At 35.9% G+C, this 25,229-nt stretch overlaps 1 protein-coding gene across 10 annotated transcripts in view; it reads right to left on the bottom strand.

Moving 5' to 3' along the window:
• Window positions 1–25,229, bottom strand: part of CSNK1G3 (casein kinase 1 gamma 3) — a 156,673-nt gene that overhangs the window by 21,991 nt on the left and 109,453 nt on the right. For 5 of the 10 annotated variants that reach the window (XR_013827476.1, XR_013827477.1, XR_013827479.1 and 2 more), the window contains 5 exons: window positions 19,146–19,252; window positions 18,601–18,624; window positions 5,420–8,336; window positions 4,734–5,052; window positions 4,315–4,381 (listed from right to left, as the gene is read on the bottom strand). Coding sequence is in view for 1 of the 10 variants with exons in the window: in XM_079916028.1 (XP_079772154.1) it covers window positions 8,282–8,336; window positions 18,601–18,624; window positions 19,146–19,252 (186 nt within the window). In the remaining 9 variants the exon portion in view is untranslated. Of the gene's footprint in view, window positions 1–4,314; window positions 4,382–4,733; window positions 5,053–5,328; window positions 8,337–18,600; window positions 18,625–19,145; window positions 19,253–25,229 lie in introns of those variants that run through there. The other 5 variants (XR_013827478.1, XR_013827480.1, XR_013827482.1 and 2 more) reach the window with 2 other exon arrangements.

Here is a 25,229-nt window from a genome sequence, read left to right as displayed (position 1 = left end):
TAAAAAGCCCAGAATTGGGAAACAAAGTTTAGTCATGATACAGGGCTCCGATTGTCCAAACAACATCTCTCTTATTTTAACATAACCAGAGCATGTGACAATTCTTTATATGCCAAAAACACTAATCTTCCAGAAAATAGAGATAGCAAAAATTGAAATTCCTACTCTGGACCACCAAAATGACCAGCAAGAAGGAAGTGATTGATAAAGTGGTAGGGTCAGGAATCTTGAGAGAATGTGATCATCTCATCTTAAGATTGGTGATACCTAGTGAAGGGAACTCAAGACTGTGATTCCAGTTCTGCAATTAAAAATGGTTCTGATAAGGGGGGCGAAAAAGGAGCAAGCCTGCAAAAAATGTCTCTTCTGACAAGTTTGACTCTTAAAAGACTGGAAATAAATAGAGTGTGCATAGCAAATGAATATAAGAAATGGTAAAATCTTTAACCCCCCCCCCCCAATTAGCTGATGATTTCTTAAAAGGATAAAAAAAGCTAAAGTCAATAAAAAAGGGTTTTATAAACTACATGTAGAGCCAAATGTAAGGAAAGGGTTGAAGAATGACAAAAAGAATGTAAGACTTAGCTTCTTTAAAAATTTTCTTTTACCATCTTTTTTTTAATCAAGAATGATCTTCAGTCTAGAAAGTTAAGTGGGGGATGAGGGGGAAAAGCAAGAAGGAAATGAAGCCCATCACATGTACAAATATTTTCAAAGAACAACTAAGTCTCCAGACCTGGACAAAAGCCATCCTGAGAGACTTGGCAGATGGTAAATGGAGCAAGGCAAAAAGACTAGACTGGAAATGAAATTCCTATTTTAAAAAAAGAAAAGGGTAGATTATACAGCTACAGGTTGGTAAATAATGTTGAATCCAAGTAAGATTAGACTGAATTAGTTAAAAGGCAATTTGTAATATTAGAAATGGTGATCTTTAGAAGTAAACATGGATTCACTAGGAAAAGACATTGCAAACTAAATCCAGTTCCTTTTTCAGATGGGATAATGAGAATGGGAGGGCAAAGAAATGGACTGAATGGTTCACCTAGATTTCAGAAAAACATAAATAGCTAATGGTAGTCAAGCGGTAGAGAAGGATTAGAGAGACCTCTTAGGTATCTGTTATGCGTTCAGTGGATTGATATTCACCTTAAGGCAGGATTACAGTGACTTGATATAGGGTTTTGCCCTTGCCCTCTGCTGTTTGTTATTTTTATCAAAAAAGGTATAGAATTAATGATTTTGAATTTATCAAGGCCATTGAGTCAAAATAGTCAATTGTGCAATGCGACAGAATTAGTGTGCAAGTATTTTTAAACAGATAGGAATGACAGCTTCAATCTAAGACACAGTTTAATAAATACCAGACCTTGTTCCTGTCTCAAGGAGCAGAAGCATACACTCTGTGTGAGAAATAAAGGTGCTGCTCAGTTTTCAATTATAGTTTACCATGAAAGAAATGGTAAATGGCAGCTTGCACGGAGAGCTATTATAAATATCATTGCCAAACTTCAGAGACATGCTGCAAAGAAGGCATTACTCCAATCTGAGGTGAGGAAATTGATGCTAAGAAGTCAAATAACTTGCCACAGTTCTCACAAGGAAAGTGAAGAAGCTGAGAATCAAATTAAATTTGTTTGGTCCCGAAATTCATGCTCTTTCCAAGACCATTCACTGCTTCAACATCTAAGTTCATATGGGAGCTGGAATTATCTCATTTATTTCTAACTCCCATAAGTGCTATGATGCATTTTCTTTAACATTATCATAATTCTTGATGTTACTTCAAAATGACCCTTCCTTTTATAAAGTGAAGAAAAGTTATCTTTTGATAAGTTGTGTCACTCAATTAGGTTAAAAAAAATTAACCTCCAACATCCATATCTTTCCAATGTGGTCTAGAACAGAGGTTGGCAAACTACAGTCTGCAAGTCAAATCTAGCCCGCCTCCTGTTATTACTTGGCCCACGAGCTAAGTATGGTACTTACATTTTTAAATGGGTTAAAAAAAAATCAAAAGAATACTTCATGACACATAAAAACTATATGAAATTCAAATTTCAGTGTCCATAAATAAAATTTTATTGGAACACAGCCATACTCATTCATTTACATATTGTCTATGGCTGCTTTCATGCTACAAAGGCAGAGTTGAATAGTTGTGACGGAGACCATATGTGGTGCTCTCACTGCTTTACACTGCTGTTCAACACACTACAAATCTCAGTGATGCAGTTATAATTTGACAGCATTTTAAGTGCCACACATACTGTCATACAGACATTTTATTATTTTTTATTACTAATGAATATTAATTATGTAAAAAAAAGTAAGGTGAACTTTGAGTGTTGCGCTTCTAAGGCACAGTTGAATGTGGATTATTTTGTTATACAATTATATGGCAAAGCATCATGTTTATTATGCAATGACACTTCAGCTGTGTTAAAAGAATACAATTTATTTTCACATTACCAGACTAAGCACTCGTCACAATATCCCCAACTCACAGAAAAGCAACAGTAAGAACAATCAGAAAACTTTAAAACAGAATATCTCATCACAATAGAATTTATTCAAACACACAAAAAAAATGAGAATGAGGGTGCAAGCCACTTACTTTCCAAGTGGCTCATTTGTTAGCCAAGCAAAGAATGCTCTTTATTGATGGTTAGTTAAAGCTAATTGTGTTTGACTGCAGCAGCTAAAAAGAGTGTCCAGACGAGAAAAACATGTTGAAGACCACTAGCTTTTTAGCAAGGACAGTTGCTTGAAGACATCAATTGCCAACTAAAAGACAAGGCAAAATGATTTGGCTTTTGAAGAGTCAACAGATGTTACCAATACTGCCAGCTATTGATTACTAGGGAAGTCAATACTGAGTTTGAAGTGCCTCAAGAAATACCCTCTGTGAATAGTCTCCATGGAACAACTATAAGAAAGAATATTTTTAAAGAACTTAAGAAAACATCAGTGCTAATTAAAGTAGTAGAATCTGCTAAGATGTGAAGTAACTTAATGGTGGTAAAGACATGTGGAGCAGAAAAAGGTTTACTGGGCAAATTTACAAAGCTTGTGAAAATGTAAAATGTTTAAAGTCAATGTTTATGCTTTATATTACTCATCAGCAGGTATTTTGTGGGAACTATTTGACTATCATGTTAATGAACTAGTAAAGTCAATGGCGAATTTCATTCACTCTTGGCAGTCTTAACTATCATTACTTCCATTTTTATTAGAAACAGAAACTGAATATCCTGACTTGCCCAACTACACAGCAGTTTGATAGAAGTAATAAAGTTTTATTGCAATTTTTTGAGCTCAGGACCAAAAGTGAATTTTTTCTGAATGAGTATCACCCTTACCTATTATTAACGAACACTGAATGGATTTGAAAATTAGCTTTTGCTGCAGATTTGATAATGTTTCTTAATAACTTCAACTTAAAAATTACAAGGCAAAACAGCACTTATATGTGAAATTTATACTGCAACAAAGTCATTTTGATGACAACTAATGCTGTTTAAATCACAAGTTATGTAATGCTGCTTTAGACACTTCCCATGCTGTCTAGTTAACACGAGCAGCAAGATATCCATTCCCACACAAATTTGCAGTGGATGTGTTTTCCAAACTCAACTGCAGTTCCAGCTACATCTTTGGATCTCAATCCAAGTGCACAGGAAATTTCCATATTACAAAATCCACTTAACTGTATAAATAAGGAGCATCCATCTAAACTTTAAAAGGAAGTAATTAATCTGCGATGCAATGATATGTCAAAGGCAAATATCAAGAGCAGAATCTAATGGAATTCTATAAACACCTTCCAAATGGTGAATATGCTCAATTAACATCCACACACTTGTGGACTGATAACAGTATTTGGTAGTATCTATCTGTATGAGACATTTTCAGAGATGAAATACGTAAAATCACATTACAGATCAGCATAACAGGTGAACATTTGCAATCGATTTCAAACCCCAATTAAGTGAAATATTATCCTCTCAAAATAACTTAATTTTTACCATTAGACCTGTATTACAAAAAATTTGTACTCAAGTGTTCATATATATTTTTAATTTCATCAATAAAAAAGTAGTGGAAATTTGTTTTCTTTCTCATTACACAAGTATATAAAAGCCTTAATTTTGCCTTTTGGCCCATAAATCCTAAACTTTACAAAAAGTTTGCCAACCCCTAGTCTAGAGCAGTGCAGGAGTGTTCTTCAATTTGAGTAAAAGCACAGTATGGTAAACATTGCTGTGAACAACTGTTCTTTCTAAAACCATGTTCATATCCCAGCAGTATTACCTGATAATACTTCTATATGTAGTTCTTTCTTTGGTTACGATCCATGTATTCTTATGAAGTAAATTTCCTAAGAAAATAATATGTGGGTCTGTATTAGAGATGGTCAGAGAAGAAACTAGTTAACCCAAACATCAGCAAAGCTTTATAATTCAATTTATTTCTCTTCTAGAAGAAAGGTTAGCTTTTAACTCTACTAATCCAATTCTATCACAAAAACCTTTAAAACTAAACAAAAGCACATCAAATAGGGTACTTATGACCTGTTTTTACCTGAGTCCAAAACATTTTTCAAATGTATTCATTCACTATATTAGTGATTTCCAATAATATATTCACATTAATAAAAGTCTCAGTAATAACAATGTTTTCTAATTTAAAACAATTAAGTTTGCCTTTATACTCTATTTTGTTTTTCTCACCATGACTGAAGATATCTAGATTGCCTGCGCAGAATCCATTCACTCTCCTTCTGGTAACAATATCCTCATTTCCTTTTGGGGAACACCCCCTTCTACCTTATTTCTCAGTTCAGTGTGTCCTCTGAAGATGGGAGAACAACATTCCCTGGGTCACAGTAGTTGGCTCGAGGGTGGGCATGTGAACCAATGAAGGAATAAATGTCAGTCTTAGGCTTTTGTTGGAACTGTTGAGAGAAACTGTCCTTTGTTTTGGCTGAGATTATGGCAGAAGTCTGAAGCTGCTGGGTGGTCACTTTACCATCACACATGAAGAATCTCCCTGACAATGAAAACAGCAGAGTAGGAAGCAAAACTGAGAGATACAGAGAAAAACAGACTCCTGAACTTTGCACCAGGATCAAGCATGCCTGAAGCTACTCCTATCACTGGACTTTTCAGTTAAATGTAACAATGTGCATGCCTATTGCTGAAGCCATGTTAAGTTTCTGTCACTTGCAAAAGCAAAGGGTGCTAATGCAACTATAGTCATTCAGATTGAAACCTAATCTTAGGTCAGATATTTCTAGACAGGGCCTTTTAACCCATGCTTAACCTGTTACGTTTCATCTCCATATCTTATTCTTTCTGAATGGTGGTGCTTAATGGACACACACGGGCTTAGTGTGTGCTGCTTTGACTTATCTTACCTTTGGCATCTTTCAGTAAGCAGAGCACCTTAAAGCACCTAGCACAATGATGAACTGTGAGATACTGTCACAGATATACGCTCTTTATCTGGAATGATATTAAAGTCATTCACTTAAAATTGGATTTAATAATATTTCATTTCTGTGAACATCATAATATGACTTCATTTTTGAAAAGGAATGAAATGATTCAGTTTGTTTCCCTCGGTTTATTAGTGGCATTAGTTCTAATTAATTGCTCTATTAAGGAGTTCAGAGAAGTATAAAAATTTTTTTTTAACTTTCATTAAAGAAAGCTTAGATACTTCCAGGTATGTACTCTTTACAATAGGGTTCCAACAAAGCAAAACAAAATCAAAAAACACAAACGAATGAATGTTCCTTTAGCTCTGCTTTTCACATTTAGTAAATTAAATAAACTGAATTTTTAAAATTCCTGTCTTCAATTAGTAAGTGGCATTATTTTACCCATATTAGAGGAAAGGGGAAAGAGCAAGTTTAAAAAAACTACCTTTATTTTTTATTTCTTTTTCAGTTACATACTTTTAAACAGGGATGTGTTTCATTATTCAGACATTCAGGCAATGTTGACTTCATTAGTGTTGACAGAAAAGAAGCATAAAAATGCAAAACATTGTTGGCTTAACCTGAACATACCTGCATTACCTATTATTGACCAGTTTGTGTTGCCAAAAGACTTATTCCTTGGCATTAAAATGGAGCACTTAAAAATATTGCTAAAAAGCAAATGTCTACACACTGGTCTTTGCAGCAAATAAGGGTATTTATAGTTTTAAAATATTTTAAGTCCATAATTGGATTAATATACACACCTTCTTATGTATAAGGAGTTCAGATCATATAAACACTGTACAGTCCAAAAACCCTACTGAGAATAAAACTAAACAGGCTTATGATAAGAAATACAGATATCGCATGTATTTACAAATATCATAGACACACAAATTTGGTCAAATACTGTAAAGAAAGAAGTGGTTTCACATTATAATGGCCAAAACATCCATCTACCTTGCTCAAAGCAAACAAAAATAAAAACTCAGTATGTAACTCCTGTAGTTTAAGACATCATGACAGTATACAAATAGATAAAATGGAAACTGTTGACCAAATTATACAACAAGTGTTTTCTAGGCTGAGTGTAGGTCTTTAAAATCAAGAACTTATAAAGATCATTCATAGATTCAGAGCAACAATGATAATGTCCTGATTTGCGGTATTCATATGGGTGCCTAATTCATCAAAAACAATGCACTGAACTTTTGGCTAATAAGAAAAATAAATTACAAAGTACAGTTAAATTCCTGTAAATGCAATAATGTCAAAAATGTAGATTTATTTACTTTAATTACATATTTTAAATGTTACCTTGAGACAATAAAAATAAATAAGCATGCCCGGAGGCACACACTTAAAGACAAAAAGAAGGGGCTGAGTGGAAGGAGTAAGCAACAAGTTCATGAAGGAAAGGTGAATGTGAGATTTGAACAACATAATTATCTTTCTAGCCAGTCTTTTTGTCTTAACTCTCCTTGCAAATTCTGGCTAGTAGAATGTGACAAAAGTATACCTGTGTCTTCATGGCTTAAAACAAAGCATACTTGAAAAGTGGAATGGGTTTCCTTTTTTTTACAGAACCATTACTTTGTTCATATGCAGGCACTTCAAAAGACTATGGGGACAAAGCACCTGACCCATCCTCTCCAAAATAGTTTTCAATCATCACAATTACACTAAAAAGTAGGAAAATTCCAGAGAACCAGCAAAGTTGAATACAAGAGACTAATGTGCGCAGAGGGCAATAGAGTGACCCCGTTTTTATTGCTGAGGGTCTTTTTTTAAAATCAAAGGGCAAATAATTAATAAACAGACACCATTGTGTGGCACATCCAAAGTTTTCTGCTTAAGGTGAATGTAATCGTTCAGCAGCAGGTTTCAGTGGGATCTCCTTAGATTTCAGCCTCATATGATGCGGTGAGATTCACATTTATTCCTTCTCCTTAGTGTATTTTTCAAAAAACTCCAACATATCTCATTTCTCAAAGTATTCATTTCTTGCTGTCTAACGTACATTATTATCTGGAAGCATAAAGTTACATTATACAAATATTTTGCATTTTTAAAAAATAAGCGCTTTTGCCACTTTGACAACACTGTACTTTACTTAGTGGTGCAACAAAAGCAGAGCTCATATTTACCACACTACTTGTGATTCATTTTACCACTACCATCTGCCAAACCCATAGAGCTTTTTCCTCAGTACCTCTGGGCAGTAACTGTACCATGATTTCACAGAGAGAATGTTAATATGACTCATGAATAGCAGTACCGACAGTAACAGTGAAATCAATGCAGATGTCACACAGATAATGATCTTCTCAAGGGATAACTTCTTTTAAATATTTGGGCAACTCTGTTTTCTCTGTTGCATTATCCACTGGGGAGAAAATTCCTCTTTGATTATTCTCTCACAGAAGTTATAAAAATCAGATTAGGTATATAATTGGTTGACATTTAAGATACTGTACTGCTTTCTACAACAGGAGGAGAGCTTCTGAAAAATGTTCTACAGAACTGTAATTCATCAATACCACCTCATTGGTCCATTCCATTCAATGATGGGCAAAGCACTCATGTTTTGACAAAACTTTAAAGCTTCCATAGAAGTTAAATTAGAAAAAAATACGAATGTAAGACAACCACAAAATGAAGTATGAAAGTATGACATTTTTGTTTCTAACAGTGAGTTCTTGAAAATATATGTGGTCACTACAGAGATGATTTTAATCACAAGACAGCAGATGAACATGTAAGTAACTCCCCATGATCTGTCTGTGTCCAGAGTCATTTGTGGCGCTGTATGGTTTTCCTTTTCCTTCGTTTGAAAAAGCAGCAGCACCTGCAGATGGAGGGAAATACTCCTTTTATTATAAAAATACTAAAATGTTGCAAAGTAAGGCTGAATCTATCATACTAATTTAAATGCCATAGAAAGCCACGGGCTAGTGCAACATAAACAGTGAACATACCAATGAAGCATATATATTAGTGAAACGATGGCAGAGTTGTTACTATCATTTCATCAGTGTGCCTTTTTAGAATAGCAAGACATTCTATGCAACATTAAAAGGAGCCACTAAACTGAAAAGGCTCTGCACGAAGACTAACTAAAAAGCCATAAAGTTCTGAACCCCAACTGACCCATCACATTCTATTTTAGATACTAATTTCTGGCAATGGCATGCTGTTATATAAAGTTCATCTTATGTATTCTTTCCCTTTTTTCCTGGTATTCATATATGATTGTTGAAGCCATTGTTAGAAAAGCAATAATGAGCCTAATTTGGGGATTTTATTTTCATTAAGAATTAGTTTAGATTCCAAAACTAAAAAGATAAATCCCCAAAACACTCTTCAACAAACATTTTCCATCATATTTACGAAGTGGAAGAGAGAAAATACATTAAATAGAGTAAGAATGCTAAGATTGGCACTTTTAATTCTTTAGAGGTTAAAGAAGGTCAAGCTTATCATGTTATTTTAATTAAGGGAAAAATATGCTTAACATTTAAAACAGCATAATCAAGGTGATTCAGTTTTGCAATTGAAAACTCATTCAGTTTTTGTAGTCTATTTAAGAAATATCTGGTTTTTACTCCTAGGTGGAAAAAACGTAGACATGATCCCTGAGAGAACTAGTTTTTCTCACAGTAAATTCTCCTAGTCATGAGAAGATGCAACACATGTAGAGCAATGCTGAGGCTGGTATGAACTGAAAGTTAAATGAAAATCACTGATCAGCAACTAACAAAACAAATACACACACATGTATATATATTCTAAAAGTCTAGCATTCCTTCAAACAAAGGTCTGGCCGTTTTCCCCTTCCATACCTAAAAGAAAGTCAATCTATCAGAATATCAAGATGACAGGTACCACATATAGAGAGGCTCCTTTTTTTTTTTTTTTTCCCACTGAAGTCCTTACAAAGATGTTCCTTTAATTCTTACCAGCCCACCTTCATAAAACAATATTAACTCAACATTTTCAAGCTAAGCATAAAATAAAAGAGACCATGGAGCTTCAGGTGTCCTATCCAGCAAAAGATCATGGAAGATGAAATAAAGGCTAGATATCATTATTTCTGTGAAATAAATGTAAACAAAAATCCACACTGTCCAGGTAAATAACATACTCTCTCCACTCACATTATCTTTAGTCAAAAATAATTTCAGACCATTTATTGTGATTTATGCCATAATTATGAAATCACTATGGGGCATTCAAAACCAAATTATACAATTGCATTCAAGTAGTACATAATGACTAGACCATGGAATGTGAATAATTCAAAATTGTATATATCAGCTGATAAAGATTCAACTAGAAATATGTGCCGTTATCAATCTTGACGGGTTTTACTCTTATTGAGGTAACTACCAGAAAGAATGGAAATAAATTACCCAATCAAGGGCCTTAAAAAGAGACACCACTGTAAAAGAAGACTCTAGCCACAATACATTTTTCCTAGACTTAGAGAAGTAAGTCAGAATTTTCTAACTGTTAGGTACCTAATACCTTCTCAAATCTGTTATATATATTTTCTAAAATAAAAAAGCAAAACAAAAAACTACTAGGAGATAAAAATCATTATTCTAAAAAGAATCTTTCAATTAAAAACTTAGAAAAGAGTTAGAAAATGTCCATATTGTAGAAAACAAAATATCAAAAAATTGGTATTTAAAAGAAAGACCAAATAATTAGAATATTAAATTTAACAATATGGGCATATATCAATGGAACTTTATTGTTTAATAAATATAAAGTTTTATTAACAATGTTCACTGTTCCTAAATAATGTCATTTGTCTTTTCAAATTCCAAAGTATATTCTTTTAAAAAGTTTTCTACTAATAAAGTGTCGTAAGGTATACATAAGCCTTTTGGAATGGGGAATTGAATATAATAGATGTTTTGATGAACAAGTTCAAGTCTCAGCTTTACCACACTTGAATTAGCACTTCACTTTGTCTGATTTATTTTTTACCATTAATCTGCTTTCAGTTCTGAGAGTTGAGTGCTTCCTATTTCCTAGGTAATCTTTCCTTCCATTGTGTAAGTATTGTTGAACACAGAAAACTACTCCAAGCATTTATTTAAGATTAAATAAGATCTTCAAATGCAGTATAATTGTAGAGACCTTTTAAAATCAAAAGCAATCTAAAAAAGACATCTATTTTTTAGAAATAAATCCCACTGAATACACCCTTGCATTCAGTATACCCTTGAAATAGATTTGCCATTTGCCTAAGTAGAGCTGGCATGCTATTAAACTGACTACCACCAGAGGACAGCATTACTTTATGCGATATGAATGCATCCAAGTACAGAGAACGGAGATGCTCTCAAAATATGATATACTTACAGCAGTTAAGAAGGAAATTGATATTAACCTTGTGGCTGACTTCTTAAAAGTCATTATCAAAACAGCTGATTTATAGTCTTAGTGATTAATGAATTAGGTCTCATCTCAATTGCCCTGGGCACTCAGTCTAAAACAGTTTCTTGCATATGGCCACTCTGACAAACGACCACGTTATTTTCCTCTCAGTACATAGTACTAATCTGAATTTATTTTATTTATTTACTTATTATCTACCTCCACATAGAATGTAAGTTTCCTAAGGTCTTGCTCACAGATACATCCCACAAATGGGCACAAAATTGGTACTCATTTAATACCTATTGAATTAATGAATGATTTGCCTCATAAATGCAACTAACTTCTAGAGTAAGAACCTGGTCAAAATTCTAAAGCATGTCCTAAAGCTAAAGCTCTTACCCTTGGGCCACAGACCCTAGTGAAACCTTACAAAATACAGATTTTAGTGCCCGTGGAAGCTTTTCTGGAGAGAGATGATTTGCACCAAATTATTAAAGGACTGAATTGCAAGAAGCACTGCTTTCTAGATCCAACTGCCAGGTCACCCTCTCGCGTCTCCATTTCAAATATGAGGCCTCATCCTGGATGCAATGAGCTGACCACTGGAGAAACTGAGTGGACACCATGTCATCAGTTCACATGAGAGCAGGCAAATGCATAAGAAGAAACCATGTAATTTTAACTTGGTACAGTTGTGGGGCGGGTGGTATCGGAAACAATAACTGCAAATAACAGCACAGATTCCAGGAATCAGCACATAGAGAAGTTTTCACAGATGACGTGAGCAAGTTACTTTATCAATAAATTAAATTATCTGGTCTTAGAAAATAACTCACACCTTTACAATTTTCAAGGATATTTTCTCTCCTTGCTGCTCAGTGGCTACATTTTCTTATCCACTAGTTCATACCTCATGTGGGGTCTCCTCAGATCTAGGCTACTGACAACTACCTTGGGGAAAGAATAAGCTGACCAGACATTTAAATCATGTTCTTGTCAATGATTCTCTTTTTCTTGGCTCTTTCTTGATAATTCCTTGTGTGGTTACAGTGAGCCAATACGCCCTCACAAGTCAGGTTCATGCTTCTGACCTGATCATCTGGTGGCTACCCTAGAAGCTTTGAAGCCACATCTCTAGTCTTAAATCATTTGGGAATAAATGTTAAGTTCTGCTTCTGATGAACATTAAGGCTGTTGCCTGAAATACTGTTTAGGTAGGAAACAAGAAATCATAATCGGTCAACGTCCTAAACTCTGTAGAAAACATAGATGATAATAGCCAAGGTTTTCCTATTGACATCACACCACCATTTCCCGTTACTGACTGCCCTTTTCTTCTTGGAGAATATGGCTTGTCTTCCTGGATTTATGTCATATACTTTCTTCTCAAAAGTCTACCCAGAAACTGAAGCATGTTCCTCTGTCTGGATCTGAAGTTTTGGGTTTTTTTTTAATTTAAAATAGTTTCTTCTTGATTTTACATTCTTTTTTTTTTAACATTTTTACTGCAGTATAATTGCTTTCTAATGGTGTGTTAGTTTCTGCTTTATAATAAAGTGAATCAACTATACATATACATATATCCCCATATCTCCTCCCTCTTGCGTCTCCCTCCCACCCTCCTATCCCACCCCTCTAGGTGGTCACAAAGCACCGAGCTGATCTCCCTGCTTCCCACTAGCTATCTATTTTACATTTGGTAGTATATATAAGTCCATGCCAGTCTCTCACTTTGTCCCAGCTTACCCTTCCCCCTCCCCGTGTCCTCAAGTTCATTCTCCCATTCTCTATGTCTGCGTCTTTATTCCTGCCCTGCCCCTAGGTTCTTCAGAACCATTTTCTTTTTTTTAAGATTCCATATATATGTGTTAGCATACGGTATTTGTTTTTCTCTTTCTGACTTACTTCACTCTGTATGACAGTCTCTAGGTCTATCCACCTCACTACAAATAACTCAGTTTCGTTTCTTTTTATGGCTGAGTAATAGTCCATTATATATATGTGCCACATTTTTTTTATCCATTCATCTGTCAATGGACACTTAGGTTGCTTCCATGTCTATTGTAAATAGAGCTGCAATGGACATTGTGGTACATGACTCTTTCTGAATTATGGTTTTTCTCAGGGTATATGCCCAGTAGTGGGATTGCTGGGTTGTATGGTAGGTCTATTTTTAGTTTTTTAAGGAACCTCCATACTGCTCTCCATAGTGGCTGTATCAATTTACATTCCCACCAACAGTGCAAGAGGGTTCCCTTTTCTCCACACCCTCTCCAGCATTTATTGTTTGTAGATTTTTGATGATGACCATTCTGACTGGTGTGAGGTGATACCTCATTGTAGTTTTGATTTGCATTTCTCTAATGATTAGTTAGATGTTGAGCATTCTTTCATGTGTTTGTTGGCAATTGGTATACCTTCTTTGGAGAAATATCTATTTAGATTTTCTGCCCATTTTTGGATTGGGTTGTTTGTTTTTTTGATGTTGAGCTGCATGAGCTGCTTGTAAATTTTGGGGATTAATCCTTTGTCAGTTGCTTCATTTGCAAATATTTTCTCCCATTCTGAGGGTTGTCTTTTTGTCTTGCTTATGGTTTCCTTTGCTGTGCAAAAGCTTTTAAGCTTCATTAGATCCCATTTTTAAATTTTTGTTTTTATTTCCATTTCTCTAGGAGGTGGGTCAAAAAGGATCTTGCTGTGATTTATGTCATAGAGTGTTCTGCCTATGTTTTCCTGTAAGAGTTTGATAGTGTCTGGCCTTACATTTAGGTCTTTAATCCATTTTGAGTTTATTTTTGTGTATGGTGTTAGGGAGTGTTCTAATTTCATTCTTTTACATGTAGCTGTCCAGTTTTCCCAGCACCACTTATTGAAGAGGCTGTCTTTTCTCCATTGTACATCCTTGCCTCCTTTATCAAAAATAAGGTGACCATACATGTGTGGGTTTATTGGATCTGAAGTTCTTATCTGTCCCTATAATGACTCACTGGCTCATCCACTGGTTGAGGGACTGTTGGTACCTGCCAGACCCCACCCACTTAGGACTCCAGAACCTAGCCTCTCCTCATCTCGTTGATGAGTATATGGAAAATATCTTTCATGACGTCTAAACTTTAGTTCATTGACAAAGGATTTTTCCCCTTAAAACTCATACTTGAAATGTAATTTCATTTCTCTAGGTCTCTTGATTATAAAAATGAGAAACTGTTTGGTTAGGCAATTAAGTTTAGATCAGAGAGCAAGACCATGTAACTACTCTAACTAAGAACCTGCAGACCCATCCTCACCTTCAATTTCTTCCTCTCCATCCATGTGCAATTAGTTCCTCAAGTCTGAAGTGACTTTTAAAATCTCCCCACATTCTCATGCTGGCTTATTTCATAACTTCTTGCCTCCACCATGGCTAAGAGCCTTTTAACTGACTTCTAGCGTAAGACCCTCCTCTCTCCAATCTGCCATCCAAACTTCCCCCATCATAATATGGCCATGCCCTTTTCCTCTTAAATCTCAGCAATGGTTCTCCACTGTCTGAGGCATTAAGTCCACACAGCTTTTAAAATTTGGTTCCAACCTACTTCTACTCTCCTCTCAGTCTCATCCTCCATCAGCCTTCCTTACCAGGCAGCCTGTACTTTAGGAGGAAGGAAGGAAAGGGGGGAGGAAGGGAGGCAGGGAAGGAGGGAATGGAGATTTCCTGCAATCTGAGAAACCCAGGAAGCGACATAAGTCTCAAACTGCTGCTGAATTAATTTTCTTAAGATTCAATCTGATTATACCATTTCTTGGCTTAAAAACCACAGCATGCTTTCTTGTGCTAAGAAAGATCATGTCCAATTTATTTATATTTTAACGTGCTACTAAAGGCCCTTGGAGATTCGGCACTTAGCCTATTTCAGTTCCCATTAATATATTCACACTCTCTACGTGCACGGGTTACTACTCAAACTAACCCATTCTTTCCTTGCTCCACATTGTCGCTCAACCTCTTCTTCTCTCTGACCCACATTCCCTTGCCAAATCATACTCATCTTTGAGAACTACTGCAAATGTATCCTTACCCACAAAGACTTCCTGATCTTCAGCTAGAAGTGCATACTCCAGTCTCTGAACTCCATACTGCTAATCCTATAATACCTTGCTTTAGACCAGTGATTCTCAATCCTGGTTGCTCCTTAGAATTGGCTTAAAGGCATTTTAAAAATACTGGTGGGCTTCCCTGGTGGCGCAAGTGGTTGAGAGTCCGCCTGCCGATGCAGGGGACACGGGTTCGTGCCCCGGTCCGGGAAGATCCCACGTGCCGCAGAGCGGCTGGGCCTGTGAGCCATGGCCACTGAGCCTGCACGGAGCCTGTGCTCTGCAACGGGAGAGGCCACAGCAGTGAGAGGCCCGCGTACCGCAAAAAAAAAAAAAAAAAAAAAAAAAAAAAATACTGGTAACCAGACCCTACCACTCAGAAAGTACAACTTAAGTATTGGCATATTTTTAAAACTCCCCAGATGATTGTGATATGAAGCCAGGGTGAGAACCACTATGTAAAAGTCACCGGTGTACTTACTATCTTCTCTAATGGAACGAAAGGGCCTTGACTTATCTTCATAATCATCATATTACCAAACACACAATAATTGTTCAGTAAATGATGGAAAGGGGGAATAAAAGAGAAACAGAGAAACAAAGGAAAAAAGATGACTTCACAATACTTAAAAACTCAATAACTAAACTTAAAGGAAGCCTTGTTCTCCTAAATTCCTGGAAGAAATGATGAGGGTGCTATCATTTGTATCACCTGCCTTAAAAAAAAAATTCTCCACTACAGTAAAAAAAAGGTAAGGCAAAATCTCATTACTAATGAAGGAGCCACTTTATCTTGGGGGAAGAGACTATTTTCCATCACTTGGAAATCATACATTTACCCCATGAGGTACTATTCTAGGAAACATGAGACTCTAAAATATCTGTTGTAGAATATATTCTAGTAATGAGATGGGGTGAGAGGGATCTCTGCCAATCAGAGGCAAGAAGAAAAGAAGGAAGTAGGAAACAAATTCTGAAAAAGAATTCTAAGCAGGTCTCTAGCTACCCATAAAATGGTGGAAGAGAGAAGAGAAGCATTAGATGCTATTTAGAAAAAGAAATCATGCTCACGTTTCTTAATCACAGACTAAGAGGATATAAGGAATGCAATAATAAGCCTGTAGGAATGTCAGAATAACCCTGATTAGAGACAAGACAAAATGTTGTGTGTTTTAAAAGAGTTTTTAACTAGTGAAGAGTTAGGGAAGTTCTGAGGATTTCTGTAACCCATCTGGAATAAAGCTTCACTGAAATCATGGATTGCTATCCATTTTTCTAAATAACTGCTTTATTCAGATATAATTCACACATCATTAAATTCACCTTTTTAAAGTGTACAATTCAGTGGTTTTTAATATATTCAAAGAGTTTTGCAGCCCTCACCACTACTTAACTTCAAAACATTTTCTTCACTCCATAAAGAAACCATATAACCTATCAGCAGTCACTCCCATCTTCCTCAAAGCTGCTGGAGGCAATCACTGTCTATTTTCTGTCTCTATATATTTGCTTACTCTGGATATTTCATGTAAATGGATCATATAATACGTGGCCTTTTATGTCTGGCTTGTGTCACTTAGCATCATGTTTTCAATTTCACTTTTTATATTGTTAACTGATCGTCCATTGTATGGATACACTACATTATGTAGTCAATTATTTAGTAATAATTTGTTGAGGTCTTGGGGATCTTAAGATAAAAAAGACCTTGTTTTTAAGAAATCCAAGAAGTTTCAAGAAGTGAGAGATAGATAAAGAGAATAACATATCAGTGGCCAACTTAAGGAACTGACGGAACATAGACTTCAGAATGGAAAATGAGGCTGGGAAAGACAGGCAGGAGCCAGACCAGGAAAGGCATGAAGGGCCTGGTGCCTTGCCAAGTGATCTAGATTTGACGCTCTATGCAAAAGAGAACCTCAACTTCAGGAAGAGCCTTCCCACCATTTTCCCTTTTCTCATTTTCCAACACCTACAGATAAAAACCCAAACCATAAATACACACACTCACGCCCATCTCAGCTAAATAAATTACTACTCATTCTTCAAAGCCCCCTCCAAAAAGCATTCTCTGATCATCCTGTCAGTAAACACTCATTTTCTTTACAAGCTCTAACGGATTTTTCATACCTTTTTCATAGTATTTATCATATATTGATAAATGCTAAAACAACTGCAATTACCCCCACTGGAGTATGATCTACTTAAGGGCAAGGACAGTATCAGATATTTCTGAAATCCAAGCAGTGTAACTGTTGAATGAATACATGGAAAAATGTAATAGATTTGGTGGAAAGCAGGTCTCTTGGAGGATGCGGACACAGAAGAGTCAGTTTCAGTGAAGAGTGGTGTGAAGGTAAAAATACAGAACAGTGACGGAAGAGGCACAAGCCTGGGAAGAGCACAGATGAGAGGTCACTGGCAGCCGGAAGGGGAGAAACAGATAGGGGTGATAATGGCAACTGAGCACTTGCCATGTGCCAGACAAAATAACTGTGCTTTATCACATTTAATTTTCTCAACAACCTATGAGGCAGCTATTATTAGCCTCATTTTACAGGAAAAGAAACAGGCTTGAAGAAGGAAACGAACAGTGGCAGAAGTAGGATTCTACAACCTAAGTTTAATTGCAAAGGCCATGTGCATTCTCATCTGCCACATGCCACCCACCTTTATAACTGTGCTTAGGATTGCACAAGCACATATATACTGTTGCTTTTCTTTCTGACATAAAAATACACAAGTACGTAGCTGACTAATTGTATCCTGAAATCCACCAAACTAAGTCATACTGACCATGAATAAATTCCACAGTCAAACTGGTTAAAATGGACATTTGATCATTACTCTTTAAAAAGAAATATCCACAAAAGTTTCCTCATCTTGCAGCCAGCAAATGAGCACTTATGTAAGGTTCCCTTTGGATAATGAGTAGATGAGTAAATGTTCCAAAATTTACTAATTTAAACAACTGTCTTTATTCACTCCAAGGCTGACTCAAAATTTGTCCTGAAATTGAGCAAAGCATTTTAAACACAGCGTTATAACTAAAGGCAAGGGCAAGAAAATAGTTTAAATTCAACATTATTGCAACAGATAGGAATATTATTTTTCATAATATCTGTAATTAGCAGGAACTATTTAGATGAGGATTTTTCATAACACTCTCTCACTATAGTTTATCATGAAATTTATCAATGTATACCATGTGTATTCAATGGCAATATAATCAGTAAGTGAAATACTGGTTTAGTGATACTATTGCTATGGGTATTTAACAATTACTAACAGGAAAAAAAGAAAGCTTAACTCAAAAACTTGCCCTTCTATTTAAAATAGCAAATAAAGCCTTGTGTTACAAAACAAATACATAAGCGCAAGCAAGGTTGGTGTATCATCTACTCAATAAAAAAGTGCCCCCAAATCTATGTCACTTGAAGCAAAAAAGTTGCAGCAGGCAAAAGAGCTCCTCAATTATTTCTTGCTTTTCAGAGCTAATGTAAATGACATCAAATACTTTTGGACAACTTTTACCAATTATAATTTCTATGTTGAAAAGTTTGTTTTTAAAAAACACAAAATGGTGCTAAATCTTTGAAATTACAGTCAACGGAGCTATTTCTGCCTGCCTACACTTGAGAACTCACCACATGTTCAACACTTTCTGGCAGCTAAACACAAAAAAAAATACAAGGAAAAAGAGAGAGAGAGAAAGAGAGATCATCAGAAACTGCCCACATTGAAATTATCACATTGTTTTTCAAGCTTAATTTTTTTCCAAGCAGAATTATTATAATTTACGTTAACAAAAAAAGTAACTTAAAACTAATATTAATACATGCAGCATACTACAAAATTAATAGTTATTTATTCTTATGTTTATAGAAAAAAATGAGCATCTGTAGTATAGCAATAACTTTCATGCATCAACATTCCTAAAAATAAAAATATGCTGTTAACTCTAAACAAGAATTTGAGCATAGTCCTTAAATAACTACTTTTGTATTATTAAAACATCTACTGAAATAGCTCTATTTTAAACTTAGTGATTAAAAAAATTAAATATACCACTTGTTTTGCATGCATCTATTCCTGGAAAAAAATTTCCTTAAATAACTGTAATGACTATAAATCTCAAACATGCACAGTTTAAGAAAGAAAAGTTACTAAATCAGGAAAAACCAATACATACTTGGTTTCATCCATCACTTCTACTTCCGTAGGGGCTGTGATAGGTGCATTTGAACGTCCTGCAGTAGGATCATCTGTGTTTAATTCTCCATTTGTAGAACTTACAACCTGCAGAAAAGAAAAAATACACACACACACACACACACACACACACACAAAGTAATAGGTTATACAATGATAAACAAAGTATTTAAATTAGAAAGTTAATATGAGGAACACAAAACAATTAGTATGCAGTTCTTCATAACTGAATATACTAATAGGTCTACATTTTATTAAAGATAAGGTCACTCATTATTTGCTTTGCAACTTACTTCCTTTTCATCTTGAAATCTGTCCTCTGGTTTTTAAGGCTAACGCAATCAGTTCCCTCTTGTGTGCCAGTATCTTTTGGTACCTTGCTACATCATGAATTACTTCCTTTGGAAACTTCAATAGTGTTCCTTCCAATGGATCCTTCATTTCAATCTGTAATCATGCTCAGGTCTCACCCTCATGTTGCCCATTCATTCACCCAGTTGTTCAAGCTCCAAATCCAGAAGTTACTGTGATTCCACTCTTTGACTTAAACCATCAGCAGATCCTGTTAAATCCTCCCCTGACACACACCCCAAACCTAATCGGTCCTCCCCACTCTATGACTACCAGATCTGCAGTCCAGACCACCATTATCTCTTGAGTGAAGAAGAGCAAAAACCTATTAACTGGTCTGCTTTTACCCGTGTCCACCTCCCGTTAATGGATTGTCTACACAACAACCAAGGTGTTCCTTTTAAGATGTAAATTAGATAACACATAATTCTCTGTTTAAAGCTCTTCTAATGTCAACTTCCTGATTTCATTTAAAATAAACAACCATACTCTTTACTCCAATTTACAAAGCCCCACAAGATCTGAATCCTGCCTACCTCTCTGATCTCATAGCACTTTCCCTTTGCTCACTAGCCTCCAACCAATGTCAAGGTTATTTCTACCTTAAGGCCTTGGAACTATCTATTCTCACTCCCTGGAATTCTCTTCTTGCTTATTGTCTGCCTTCTTACCTTTCAGATTCTCAGAGAACATCTCTAAAACAGGACTTTTCGAACATACAATCTAGAACTTCCATGCAGGCACACTCTTACATGTTATACTTCACTTTTAATTCTTTGTATAGCATTTATCCATGTTGATGTTTTTCTGATTGACTGATTGATGTGTTTCTTGATACCCACCCCCATCTCCATTAAAATTAAGCTCCGGGCTTCCCTGGTGGCGCAGTGGTTGAGAATCTGCCTGCTGGTGCAGGGGACACGGGTTCGAGCCCTGGTCTGGGAGGATCCCACATGCCACGGAGCAACTAGGCCCGTGAGCCACAACTGCTGAGCCTGCGCGTCTGGAGCCTGTGCTCCGCAACAAGAGAGGCCGCCATAGTGAGAGGCCCGCACACCGCGATGAGGAGTGGCCCCCGCTTGCCACAACTAGAGAAAGCCCTCACACAGAAATGAAGACCCAACACAGCCAAAAATAAATTAATAAACTCCTACCCCCAACATCTTCTTTAAAAACAAACAAAAAAAAATTAAGCTCCATAACAGCAAGAGCCTTGTGTTTTTCCCTGAGAGATCTCCCCACTCTATCTGGCACAGAATAGGCACTCAATAAATATTTGTTGAAATAAATGAATACATGCATGCATGTATGAGATCTTAAAGCAAGATAAAAACCATAACAAAACTCCCAAATTCTCTTGGTCCTACAAAGTGACCTTACTGTCTTATCTCTTGTTTTCCTCCAAACTTCTTGAAAACTATTGTCTTAATTTACCACTTCCATTTTTATAAAATTCTCCATTTATTCCTTAACTCCTCCCAACCTACACTCTGTCCCTACATCAGAACTCAAATAAGAGTTCATTTGAAGGTTGCCAATGATTCCTAGAAAATATGTTAATAGTCTTTGTTCAGTCTTCATTTGCCTGTACATCTCCCTATGACTTGGCACCAGCTAATAACTTGGAGTAAGACGAATCTAGATTCAAAACCTAGTTCTACCACTTACCAGCTATGTGACCCTGGAAAGACATCTTACATTGCTAAACCTCAGTGTTCTCAACTATGAAATTGGAAACAGAAGTATCCATTTAATAAGGTTGATATCAGGATGAAATGAAATTAATATATAAAGCGCAGTGACTGGCATATAGTAAGAGTTCAACAAATGGTGGCCATCATTATTACTGTCAGTCTGACCTAAAGTGTGGCTTCAACTGTCATCTCTATGTAAAGGATCCCCTGAGCCTAACCACTCACCCACATGGCCAGTTAGCTAGACCAAGTTTGGCACCTCACTCAGTATTTCTAAAACCTAATTTATCATACTCCCTTTTAAATCTGTTACTTTCCCTATAGTTCCTATTTCTGTTAAAGCCCTAGCCTCTTCCCAGACCTCCAGGCTCAAAATCTAAGAATCATTTTTAATGTTTTCTCTACCTGATCTCTTTATAATGTAACAAGGGCCTAAGCATCAGAGTTGACAGGTGACTACTAGACTTAAGACTTCCATTTACGGAAGCCCACATATTTCTAAAACTTAAGTTCAAAGAGGCTACAACACGTCAGGCACTGCTCTAGGAACTTGGAATACCATAGTAAACAAGAGAGACAAACATCCCTGCCCTTGTGGACTTAATAGTCTAGTTTGGAGAAATATGCTCTCTCCCCACCAACTCAAGAAGAATAACCAGAAATCAATCAATGTATCTAGATTAAGTCATGATTTATATACATCCTATATGGAACAAGTACTTAGAAATGCATTTGTGCCTACAGCTGAAAATATAAAACTGCCTTCATCATCTTTAGAGGCAATCCAATGGGAGGAATACTCCTATGTCTAAGTCGCCCTCTCTGCTTCTGTGGCACCTGCTTCCTCCTTTCTGTCATTCTATTGATCTCTGTGGCTCTGTGTCAATTTTTTCTCTTAAAATTCTCCCTCTTTCTGAACACATTAAAAAATACTTATTTGTTGTAATTACTAAATATAATTGGGTTCTTTATTCTTAATTTTTAAAATGTCAGAGCCTCTGCAATGAACTGGAAAGGAATTAGAAAGCAGAATTCTTATCCTATACTTTTGTATTCTCCACCACCTTTAACTAGCAGAGTGCCTTGCATGTAGTGGATAATCGAAACAGTTCACTGAACAATTTCCATTGTTCTTTCCTTAACAATAATTATTCAATGGGTTTCTTTTCCCACTTTTGTTCAATGGCCCTAAATAGGTGGAGGGAGGCCCCCTCAACTTATATGCAGCTCCCCAAAAGTATCTTCCCCTACTTAAGCAGCACAAATGAAAACTTGAAACTCAAGTACTCTAAATTTCCAGCAACAGTAACTATATATGCATTATAATTATAAAATCTGATTTATGTCACTTCACACACAGTCATAAGTGACTTTAACAGTCTTTATTTTAGTGAAATGTTTCAAGCTTCATTCTTCGCTGATCAGAACCAGATCAAAAGGAAGTAACATCTGACTTTATGAATTTTTTTAATGTAATTTTCCCTGGGCTTCCCAGATTCCCTAACCCTCTGAGTAAAGGCCAATATCCCAGGGTCAGAAGAGAATCAATGTGGTGACAGAGTTCTGTGAAGCTGACCCACTTAAAAGTAGTGATGTGAGAATGTATCACAGCATTAAAATTGTTTCCACTTAAGAAAACTAGTGGTCTTTTTGCAAACAGATTTTAGAGGAAGAACCAAAGACATAATATTATAAATAATATGTCAATATCTTCCTGGAAACCAAAATTTGGCTTATTTTTGTAAGCCAAATTTTGAAGAATGATTCCATTTAGGTGACATTTCTAGAATTATAACTCACACTAGAATATAAGAATCTCTGAAATATTAGTGTTTATCAGGCTCCTTAACAAAAGTATATCTAAAAATCATAGATGCCTTGAGGTTTGACATTTCAAAAGAAAATTCAGGGTTTTTGTTGCTGCTGTTCTTGTTCTTAAAGAAAATTTCCGTTATTCCCACTTGATAAGAAACAGTGCAATTCTCGTTTTAAGAGGTTTATAAAAAAAGGCAACTAGGCCAAGTTTTACTATCACTGTATCAGAATTGAAGGGGAGGCGGTGGGGAAACAGTGTGCAGCTAAGCGTGGGAGAAAAACAATGGTCCATTTAATGGCTGCCTGCCCAATCTAATTCCAAAAGAAGTCATTCTCACGGACTTGAGTACAAAGATAACACATGGTATCTTTGTGATCAACCATGTCAAAAGGCCAATTAATACAGTTTCCAAATATAATTAATTCAAATTAGTTACACTACTATCTTCCTAATTTGGAGTCTTGAAGAGTGTTACCAAGCGCTCAGTAGAGGCACAATATATTAATTAACCAGATCTTCATCTATTCAATAAATATATTAGAAATATTAAAAGATTACCTATTTTACTTACCCACTCTGCTTTTTCTAAAAGTCATCTATAAGAAAGCACGCTAGTAAATAAGATATAGTTAAAAGAGTAACTTCCAAAGAGTTTACTGGACCTGTGCTAGGGTTCACATAACTATATGAAACCAACTTTCTAACATATTCTGAAAGCTATAGAGTTACAATTAATATTCTTGATATTCCAACTGATAATCCAAAGGCCCAGTGACATTCTCAGTGACTTTCAACAAAAGAGAAACCAAAACGGATTCTCAATCTAATGTTCACTTACAGAAGTATTAAGCAGAGCACTCTATTTGAGTATTTCAGTCTTTCGAGATGTTACTGGCAAAGTGCTAAATTCCTTAACTTGAGATATCTGGTTTTCTTTAATTAACAAAAATCTTTTGATGTTCACACTACCTGCCCTTTGCTGCAAAACTCCTATTTATCCTAGCTCCCCCCATCACCTCCTTGGAGCAGTTCTCTAAGGGTTACTTGACATGCTGCTTTCTGGGCTTGACGTCCTAAAACTTCCTGCCGAATTAAACATAACTCTAAACTTTTAGGTTGTGAATATATATTTTTAGTCGAGAAAACCACAGCACTTAAAAAGTCTCCTGCCTTTTGTTTTGGGAAAAGCGAGCTCAGTTTACACTATATTCTCTTCCCTACTACAGTAGTTATTAAAATCTTTCTTTACTGCCAGGAAAAAAAAAAAAAAGAATATCGAAACAAATGTGTAATGCTGATTTACCCCAATTATAGCTAAACAAGGAATTCCCTAAACTAAATAAAAAAGATGAACTGGAAATTATTTATGTAATAAAGGCAGCAACTACTCCCCTTCCACAACTCCCTCTCTTATTCAGACTTCAGTACCCCAGAAAACAATGAATAGAAAGATATGACTGTTCTAGTTACTCAATTCTTTTCCTTGTTAGTACCTCAGTGTTTTCAAAGACTTGATAAAGAAAACTGAAACTGGTTATCTGAAACATTTTAGAAAGTCTGCATTAACAATTAGCATGATGGAGAACTGACTCAGATATGACATCTATTACTCCTCTGACTTTTAATCACATATGTTTCCTTACTGTTTCAGGATACATGTGTCTAATTCTTTTTCTGTTATCATCACCTGTATCTGTATTTCTGAAGTGACACCGACTAAAATATCAGACTGCTTATTAAAACAATTAATGTTATTCTTACATTTCATAATGTTATTCTGGCTGCATAACACATCTGCACCACTTGTGATTCTGTCCTTTTTTCCCCAGTGTCACATTGTTCCTTAAATGCAAAGCAGAGGAGCTTTCCAAACAATCAGAAGGTATCCCATACCATGTAAAATAGTAGTGCCCTTAACAGCCGTCTTCCTCCCTCTGCTTGCCATGCCCTCTCAGCCTTTTTTGGATCAGATTTTTAGTCAGCATCGAGCTCCATGGACTGTGTTACAGTGAAAGGCTCAACACAGTGGAATTAGAGACTAGTACTATCTGCTGCGAGCGGTACATTTTAAAACCTAATTTTGGAAATCCTGATTTGCCAGGTAGAAAATATCAGAGAGGGATAACTGACCCATCCCTTTCCCTCAACCCCCCTACCCAACTAAATTCTATCTTCTAATTATCTTTCAAGTCCTTTTATTTCT

Source organism: Stenella coeruleoalba (assembly GCF_951394435.1).
Source record: "Stenella coeruleoalba genome assembly, chromosome: 3".
NCBI classification, from domain to species: Eukaryota; Metazoa; Chordata; class Mammalia; order Artiodactyla; family Delphinidae; genus Stenella; species Stenella coeruleoalba.
The sequence above is the reverse complement of the archived record's forward strand: the minus strand, read 5'-3'. Positions and strand labels throughout refer to the sequence as shown.